General features: G+C 39.9%; 1 protein-coding gene across 2 annotated transcripts in view; it reads right to left on the reverse strand.

The window, feature by feature from the left end:
* The window catches only part of LOC140132563 (zinc-regulated GTPase metalloprotein activator 1B-like), a 53630-nt gene extending 44187 nt beyond the window's left edge, over positions 1-9443 (reverse strand). Inside the window, exons 1-3 of one of the 2 annotated variants that reach the window (XM_072151495.1) lie at positions 9201-9443; positions 4868-4993; positions 1323-1409 (exon numbers count right to left, since the gene is read on the reverse strand). In XM_072151495.1, coding sequence (XP_072007596.1) covers positions 1323-1409; positions 4868-4973 — 193 coding nt within the window. In that variant the 5' untranslated portion in view covers positions 4974-4993; positions 9201-9443. The remainder of the gene's footprint in view (positions 1-1322; positions 1410-4867; positions 4994-9200) is intronic. The other variant, XM_072151487.1, reaches the window with a different exon arrangement.
* Positions 9444-10085: the final 642 nt, after the last annotated feature.

The following is a 10085-nucleotide window of genomic DNA, read 5'->3' on the forward strand; positions in this document are numbered from 1 at the left end:
CTGCCATCAAATTTGTGACATTTTGTCCCTTTTGTGGTATAACGCCACTTTCTTTTTTAGATTTTTCAACAATTTTACAGATCTACAAACATCCCCCAACCCCACCCCAAAACGCTACTTTCTAAAAAAAAAAAAAAAAACGTGGGCAGGAGGCAAGCTAATTGTTACTTCAGCATGCCATGTGCCTGGCGCTATGATGATTAAGACTGGTACACAAGCCTTTTGCGTTTCCATTTTTAACTCCCCACCTTCAAAAAACGTTTTAATTTTCCATGTAGAGAGCTGTGTGAGGGCTTGTGTTCTGCGTAACAAATTGCACTTCATAGTGACGGTATTTAATATTCCATGTCGTGTATTGGAAGCGGGAAAAAACTTCAAATGCAGGGAAATTGTTGAAAAATTGCGTTTGCAACATTTTCTTGTGGGCTTGAATTTTACAGCTTTCACTGTGCACCACAAATGACATGTCTGCTTTACTCTGGCATTAATAACTTTTTCATACTTTTATACAGTACTGAAATAATTAAGAATGCCAAAAAAGGCATTTCTAAATCAATCACTGCAAAGACTACTGGAACTTGTCACCAGCTTAAAATGACATTGATGGTGAAAGGCTTCTGTTACTACATCAGCCCCAGATTTTTTTGCAAATTGTGGCTGAAAAGATATACTAATTCAATCAATATGCTACCAACTGGTTCCTCTGCAAAGATTCTAAAAGTGGCCATAATTTGCCTGGTTTTTACTTTTTGTAACAGCACAAGAAAGCAAATACATACAAACATACATACATAACTTCCAAACCTCTTCCCCCGGAAAGGGGTGTCTTAATATCCGACCAAGCATTAGATTCATCTCAGACACGCACACAGTGTGCGCCACCAGATATACCGAGAGAAGGACAGGCGGAGCTTAATTGCAATTTGCAGGCCTATGTAGACCCCCAGGACTGCATAATCAGCGCCATGTCACTAAGAACCGCTAGAGATGGCAAGCCAGGTATGAGGAGCCATTTCCTCCGCTGTTATTCGAAGTTCTTCATTTTATCTTGTTTCAAATAAATGTACTTTTCCATTCTAAGTTAGTAGTAATCAATTTTTGAGCCAACGTTATAGGGAGCTCTGAGACATACCCCAACCAGTGGTGACTTAGTGTTAATTTCAAAAAAAATTTTCTAGTAGCCAAATGTTTTGCCCCAGAAGCGTTGAAACAAAAGGCATCGCCAGAACATAAGCAAAAGATCCGCCGGGTCCTCCAGACACCGTGGACAATTAGGCAATTGTGATGTCAAGCATTTACTAGTTTACATAAAAATACCTTACCTTCACCAAACTCATTAACAATGACTGCAATTCTTTTGTTATGTTGTTCTGTCAAAATGTAATTCAGAAGTGTTGTCTTTCCAGCACCTAAAACCAAAAAGAAAACTCATCATAAGGAAAATATGAACACTGACAAAATAGTGAAAATATTGTTTAAGGTAGAAGCATACAGAAATGAATTTGATAAAATTGCCGCTAGCTTCTTAACAAACTTTGCATAAATGAGCAGTAAAGTAAATCTAAAACTTTGTTCAATAAATTTTATTATGGTACAGTGCATTCAATGGTTCAGTGGTTAAGCATGCTATATCAAGAGTCACCACAAGAATGCGCTATTACTGCATAGAAGAATGTAGTCAGCTAACATAGTGGATTGTGTATAGTTTCCACATGGAGAAATCTACTATAAGGAAAATTTATAACCACATAGAAATCTGTCATAGGTCACATAAAAAAATTCTAATATATGTTAGGGGCTATACAGCTCCCAGAACTACTGGCAAAAAGTAATGGAAACAAAGAACAAAACATACTTCTGAATTGTTTTGCAAACTCCGCCATCAGATAAGATGTGTTTAACAAACAAACTCAACAGTGCGTGAGAAATCTAACATTACATAAAAACTTCTGGAGACCAATTCAAAGATTTCACGTGACACATCATATAATCCACTACAGAGAAAATGTAAGTCAAGCTCAATAATTTAATATAAAACATTTTTTTTTACAGATTATAAAAAATGAAAGCAAAGAATAAAATTACTTCCTCTGAAAAGTTGAACATTATGAAAATAGCATATACAATAGAATACGATGGAGAGGAGATGACACTCACCGATCATCGTGCAAATAACTTTATTCTTAGATGCTACACACAGGAATTTGCATACAACAGGACTTTACGCGTCCAATGTGCAGCAACTAAGAATAGATCCACGAAGATTTGTGCATGCCGCCTCCTCTCCATCGTATTCTGCAATATGCAGCAAAGGCTTACCGGTAACACCCGCGATCAATGCCAGCACCAATCGCGGGGGCTTTCCCGCTGATCGCCGCCGGCGATCATTTTTCCAGCGCCATCTTTCAAGGGATCGTCGCTCCCCGTGACGTCATCGGGGAGCGGCGGTCCTTCACCATGGCAGCCTCGGGTCTTCAGAAGACCCGAGGCTGCTTCGGGTTAACCTATTCATTACAATGTGCTATCAGCACATTGTAATAAATGAGGAGGAAAATCCCCATATACTGCCATGCTGTAGTATGGCAGTATATGATAGGATCAAACAAACAACCTAGGGTTAAAGTAACCTAGGGAGTCTGAAAAATAGTAAATTTTTTTTAAAAAGTTAAAAAAAAAAAATAGAATTAAAAAAAACCCTAAAAACTCAAATCACCCCCCTTCCCCTAGAACTGATATAAATAAACAGTAAAAATCATAAACACGTTAGGTATCGACACGTCCAAAAATGCACGATCCATCAAAATCTAATAACGGTTTTTCACTGCATTTAACCCCGTAACGGAAAATTGCGCCCAAAGTCGAAAATGCCACTTTTTTGCCATTTTGAAATTAAAAATTCTATAAAAAGTGATCAAAAGGCCGTACAGTCCTAAAAATGATAACATTGTAAACCTCATCAAAAGCCGCAAAAAAACGGCACCTCTCAAAGCTCCGTACACCAAAGTATAAAAAAGTTATTAGCTCCAGAAGACGGCAAAATCCCCCCCAAAAATTTTTTTACAGGAGGTTTTACATTTTGTAAATGAAGGAAAAAAATTAAAAAACCTATACAAATTTGGTATCCCCGTAATCGTACCGACCCAAAGAATGAAGTAGACATGTCATTTGGGGCATACAGTGAAATCCGTAAAATCCAAGCCCACAAGAATGCGGTACAAATGCGTTATTTTACCAATTTCACTGTGTTTGGATTTTTTTCTCACTTCCCAGTACAAGGCATGAAATATTAAATACCACCATTTTGAAGTGTAATTTGTTACGCAGAAAATAATCCATAACACAGCTCTGTACATGGAAAAATAAAAAAAGTTATAGATTATTGAAGGTGGGGAATGAAAAATGAAAACGCAAAAACGAAAAAGGGCCGGGGGAGGAAGGGGTTAAAGAGGACCTGTCACCAGACCACCCTGACTAACAATGCTTGTTGATAAAGGGTTAAAAGTCCTCCCCATATCACCTAAAATTAGATGCCAGTGGGGCCCTGTACCTTAATTAAAGGCATTTTCCTGATATGCAAATTAGCTTTTCTAACTTATGTCCGGTGTTTGTGACTCTTCTCTCTCCCAGGCTGGCAGTGAACCACGTCCCATTATTTTGGCTGACAGTCTCTTATAATCACTGAACTGCCTGCTTGTAATTAGGGACTGTCTGCCAATATTCAACTACAGACATATTTAGCTTTATGTACAGATGGGAAATATTGTGCCTTGTGGTACATTCATGAGATGTGACCAGTGACATCAATGCAGGTCATTTAGCCTTCTAATAATAGCAAAGGGTACCCCATGTATCTGATTACATGAAATAACACCAGCCTTCATGGAAGATGGAGAGGAGTAGGAGTCCATAGAGGCTTCATGTTGTCAGATACATGCATGGGGTACAGTTTGCTTTTAATAAGAGGCTAAAGGACCTGAGATGATGTCACTCTGGTCACATGACATGAACTGAGACCAGTAAGGAGGCATAAGGCATGGGGAGGATTAGATGGGAGGAGCCGACCAAGCAGGACACTCCCCCTCTGATGCCAGGTAATATAAGATAAAAAGTGATTTATGTGGATGTAAGGAAAACTATTTTTAGCTAAAAGAAGGGTGTAAGTCAGGTAATAGAGCTCTATAGGAACCTGGCCCTGGGTGTATATGTGCAAATGTGGTGACGAATTCCATTTAAGGAAATTAGCAGTAGGTGCCAGATTCACACCAACAACATGCATATACCTGAAAGTTTTATCTAATATTTGATCAGTCTTCTTTTCAATTATCTCATTTAAGTTTTTATTCTGTGCTGTAGAATATATACAATGTATTAAATAAGCTTTAAAAAATTGCTATTGTATAAGTTAGGATATATTCCAATAGGACTAAACAATGACCTTGAAATGTAGAAAATTGTGTGTCATTCTCTAATTTTAATAATTTCAACAAATATTTATGTTTATGTCCAATGCAAATAAGCACATAGAAATTGTGTTTCAACGTGGGTTTCCACTGATGTGTTACCTCTATTATTAAGTCTTTGTGCATCCTATCACCAATAAAAAATTTCCCAGACAAATTTGCTCTCCAAATGTACAAACAGTGCTGAGAACCACCTTGTGCCTATACATCAATTTACATGCCCATATGGGGTTTTGCTGTATTTAGGAGAAATTGATAAACTTTATTCATGAAAAATTTTAATTTGTAGCTTAAAGACATTTTATTGAAAATGTTTTATTTTCACTGGCCAAATTTCTGTGAAACCTTCGAAATAGCTAAAAACATGAAGGTTTAGAAATATTATTACAAGCCAGGGGTACATTTACCTAAGTAACCTGTTATGATAGTGACTGGAATCTTGCACTGCGATTCTTCATTTCGTTCCAGTTCAATAATGGGGACGAGCTCGGGGCAGTCTTCATCTTCTTCCATGAAGACAATAGAGTCCTAAGCTGTAGGAAGATTAATAATAAAACATTTTATAGAACTAGGTAGAGATCTAAAAATAAGCAACGCAAATTAAGAGAAACCAAAAATACTAAATACCCAAATTAACCCCTTCCACCAATGCAGTTTTTTGTTTTTGCATTTCCATTTTTTCCTCCCCTCTGTTGTATGTGTAACAAATTGCCTCACATTTATTAAAGCGTTTACACCAGTTTTCTGTCGGACTTTGAACTAGAAAGAAAGTGAAACTGTTTGCACATGTATTAAAGAAGTGACCGCCGTAAATTTCTGCACATAAAGCGGAGTTCCGGCACAGAGTCTGACCGCGCACTACATTTATTACCCGTGACTGGACAGAATTGTGTCACACACTCTATGTTAAAGGAAACCTACCATCACGGATCTACCTACTAAGGGTACATTCATATGTGCCGGGCGGGCATACCACTGTTGGAGAGGAGGAGGAGGTGACCCCTCCATGGAAAACACCGCCGCACACACGGGGAAAGATAGAGCATGCAAATTTGCTGCCTCATATACATCCCCATACAAGGTAGATCCAGTGGCAAGTAACTGTAATGTATTCTAGTCAAATCCTTTTTTATTATAACTTTATGTGCCCCAGATCCTCAAAACTTTTATCTAAGATATTCAAATTTTCTTAAGAGGCTATTGGGGCAGAGTGGGAGCTATGGCTACTCCATGACCCCTCTTTTGATCCCTCTCACCCCAGTCTTTAGCATGAAGTTGTGTTAGGTGGGGCAAGCTGACTTTTTCATTGCCACCATTTTGGGTATGACCTTTTGTTCACTATTCATTCCAATATTTATGAGTTTCAAAATTCCAAAAATATTGTGCAAATGATCTCATGAGGGGAGACGATTACAGCCAATATGTTCACTCCTCCTCAAACGCTCATGACGTACTATTAGATCACATGTCGTTAAGCTGTATTGATAAACATATAGCAGGTCACCACCACATACACCCTCTTGAAATGTACTTGCTCTAGTTTTAGACAGAACATTGGCTCAAAATTCTGCAGGGAAAGAAGGCCTCTAGGATTCATCAGAAAGGTTAGAAAAACTGGAACATTTCCAGGTTTCATGCTGACTAGGGAAACACTGCTGAATCCTTTCTTTGTTATAGACGAGGCCATCCTTGATACTTCTATTACCAGCAAAGACAAAAACCTTTGTCTCTGTGAGTTTCCCCCTTACATATTCAGCATGTGAGGCTGGCTGAAGCGCCCTTGGGAAATTCAATTACAGAATCTCTGATCAGACACATCCTGTCTGTATTACACAAGGAGCCATCTCTCAACGAGAATGCAAGGCTCAACTCAGAATATATACTTAAAGGGGTTTTCCATTTTTAAGAAATTTCCACCAGGGACCTCATTTTCACTAAAGACAGATTGTAAAAGCCCATGACACCTGCAGTGCACATCTGCCTCTCTGCTTTTTCTAAGCATTTGCATTACAATATAATTGTGTGTTATAACTTACTCTTGCATCCTGACAAAATCCTGGGGTAGTCACAGGGGCTGGCCTTTGTTTTAGATGCATTTCAAAAAAACAACATGTGGCTTGTCAGAGCTGCAGGCTGGCTCCATCTTTGTGCTCCTGTACAGCATGTCCCTCCCCCACTGATGTCAGATCACCAGGCTGTGACCTCTGAGAAGGAGCAGGAGCTGTACAGGAGCACAAAGGTGGGGGCCAAGCTCTGAGGAGTGAGTAACACAGACAAGCCACATGTTGTTTTTTGAAATGCATCCAAACCAAAGTCCATCACCTGGGACTACCCAGGGTGCATGAGTAAGTTATAACTCACAATTATATTGTAATGCAAATGCTTAGAAAAGGAAGAAAGGCAGATTTTCACTGTAAATGTAATAAGCTTCTGCAACCTGTTAAATGAGGTCTCTGGTGACAGGTTCCCTTTAACTGTTGGCTCTGGTAACATCACCCCCAAAAGGAAGCACAAACATGTACTAAAACCAGACATTTGGGATGCTGACAGCTCTGCTTAAAAACTGGCCATATACATTAGATGGCAGACAAATCTGGTGATTTTGGAGACAAGCTGACCACCTAATGAATATAGGGGCCTTCTGATTCTGATGCTACTTTAACTAGCAGATGTGCATGCCCATCTGCAGCCCAGCCATTGCAATTGTGGCTGATGGCAGTTACTTGCATTAGTAATGCAGAGACACTACCATAAAGCCAGGTAATACGCTCAATTGCTCAATTAAAATCTGAATATATAAGAACAGAATATATGCACAAATCTGCCAAAGTGACACCCCCTAGCATGTGGTCTGTTTAAAGGGGACCTGTCATTAGCAATTGACGTAAAAAAAAACACTACCAGAATATTGTCAAGCAGCTTTAAATCTCCTAGTTAATGTTTCCTTCATGGAGCAGTGTGATGGCATCATCCAGAAAATCAACTTTAAAGAGAGATGTAAATTGGTTGTATAAAGTCAAGGAGGAGGAGAGTTTAACACAGAAGTCAAGGTGGGGAGCACTGAAAGCCTCCTCCTCCGTGATAGACATTGTGCATCGGATCTAGTTAGTAATGTCGCTTGATGTAGGAGCATCAATTACAGTAAAGGGAACAGAGAGAGCATGATTTCAGTGTTAAAATCTCTGCCTCCTTGACTTCATACAACCAATTTACATCTCACTTCAAAATAGATTTTCTTGATGATGTCATCACACTGGTCCATGAAAGAAACTTGATCTGGAATGTGTTCAGCTGCTTGACAACATACTGGTAGTGGTTTTTTAGGTCAATTTCTGCTGACAGGTTCCCTTTAATATGCTTTCTGACAAGGGAGTTAACATGACAACAAGGCAGATGTCTGACATATCAAAGGCATCCGCTTTTCATCATAGTAACATAACCATATCACCGAGATGCTTCCATTACATGGTACACAGTACCTAATCATATTCAACTTGTTGTAATAAATGCACCTTCATGTTATCTTGGATAAAAGTAGCTTTTAGGTGATATTCTTAATTTATTATATTATATTAATATTATAGTTTTTACAGCAGTGTGCCTACCCACCATAGTTTTCTAGTATAGCTTTATAACAGGGAACAGACCAGCCCCAAAGGTAAATGGTACAAGTAAGGCCTCCTGTGCTAGCCATTGATTCTACAGCCCAGTGTGCGTCATATAGTCCTTTCTCCTGTCATTTTCACGGTTCACTGATAGGGGCGAGAAGTCCTGACACGTTCTTACAATGGCGTACAGTGGGATACGTCTTGCTGTTCTTCCCCAGTGAAAGCGGGGAAGAGCAGTGAAAAGCAGCAGCCAGTGATTGGATCATGTCAATTTTCAGGGTGTTTCCCCTTAAAGGGGGAGTGACATAACTGGGAACCTCCCAGAGTGTACGCTGAGCGGAGGCCAGGGAGGGATGTAATACGTTGCATCCGTCCCCCATGGGATCCATTGATCATATACATCCCTCACCAGTAGTGAGCAGGACTGAATGATGTAGCTTGCTGTATATACAGAGCAGCGGAGGCTAAAAAGATGCCTCTGTCTGGTAGTATATATCTATGAATAAGTTCAGCGTATACATAAGAAGCTTTCGTCGTGTATACGCTGAATGTATTAAAAACACCCGATATAAATGTAGTCTTAGTATCTCACTGACAAGTTGCATGTGGATAACACTTCTGTCTGTCCATGCAGGTAAAGTTGACTAGTATAGATGTGCAGAGCGCAGGATTGGCGGCTGAACAGCCACTTCGGCAAATTGACGCCACCAGCAAATAGCCATGGATATTATTGGTCAGGGGCACATCACCCCTGCCAAATCATAAGCATGGCTAGTTGCAAGCGGCATAAATTTGCCAAACTAGCTGTTCGGCCACCAATGTGGCAATATGTTCGGTTCAGGTGGCCAAACCCAACCATCGGTGCACTTATCTTTATTGACCAGTATTCCATTTTTTGTGAATGTTGTATAATGGGGACAATCTTTAGATGTGACACCGGGATCTTGGAGTCTCTATGTGGCTCTAACCTTATAAAGCGACCCTTTGTAACTGCACATTTACCCAGTAGTGTAGTATTACAAGAACAACCTGGACCAATGCTGGGTGTACTGGATGATCACTATTGTACTGAGCCCATAATAATGCGAGGAACCTCCCTGCTTAAAGATAAACTTTTTACAAGCGACTTTACATCACCGTACACGGGTCACTGCTGAACTGCACTCAGCCCCGAAACCTGCAGCCGCTCGGCGTCTTCCTGTGTAACCGCTAAATGCGTCCGCCAGAAACACTTCATAGACGAGAGCGGTTCGGCTGCTGCTGTGTGCTCCGCTCTCTCTATGAAACACCTCAGCAGTTCTATCCATAGTGCAGGAAGCCGGATCCTTAGCAGCAAAGCTGCGCTGGACAACAACCTCCATCATCCTCCCTGTTTGATGTAATGAAACGTTTAAATACTCCATAGTGACTGCACAAATCTAGTACATAGTGCTCTCCTAACAAGGATGGCAAATTGGCTCAAAGTGGTTTTTCATAGCACAGGTCATTAATACACGATTGGTGGGGTGCAACATTTGTCATCCACCAATTGGCCGATTCGATTTTCAGATTACAGAACCATATGAGGGCTTATTTTCACTGGACAAATGATACTTTCTAGTGGTACCATTTAATATCATGCCATGTACTGGTGAGCACCAAAAGTGTTGCAATTGACAAAAAAAAAGTTGTGCCATTCCATACAGTCTTCTGGTATTTCTCTGATCATACTGCCCTAAAGCAGTAAAAACAAATTGAATTGATTTATCTCTTAGATTTAAGTTACCATATTTTTCAGACTATAAGGCGCACCGGATTATAAGGCGCATCATCAATAAATGGCTGCTAAAATGTCTAGATTCATACATAAGGAGCACCGGATTATAAGGTTGAACGACCAGCAGGTGGCAGACCTGTGCACAGTTCAAGGCAGCTGTTGTCTGTAAGTATGGTTCATATATATAAGGCACACCTTTTTGATTTCTGAGAAAATCAAAGGATTTTTGTGCGCCTTATAGTCCGAAAAATACTTGCACGT

This window comes from Engystomops pustulosus, chromosome 1 (assembly GCF_040894005.1).
Source record: "Engystomops pustulosus chromosome 1, aEngPut4.maternal, whole genome shotgun sequence".
Classification (NCBI taxonomy): Eukaryota; Metazoa; Chordata; class Amphibia; order Anura; family Leptodactylidae; genus Engystomops; species Engystomops pustulosus.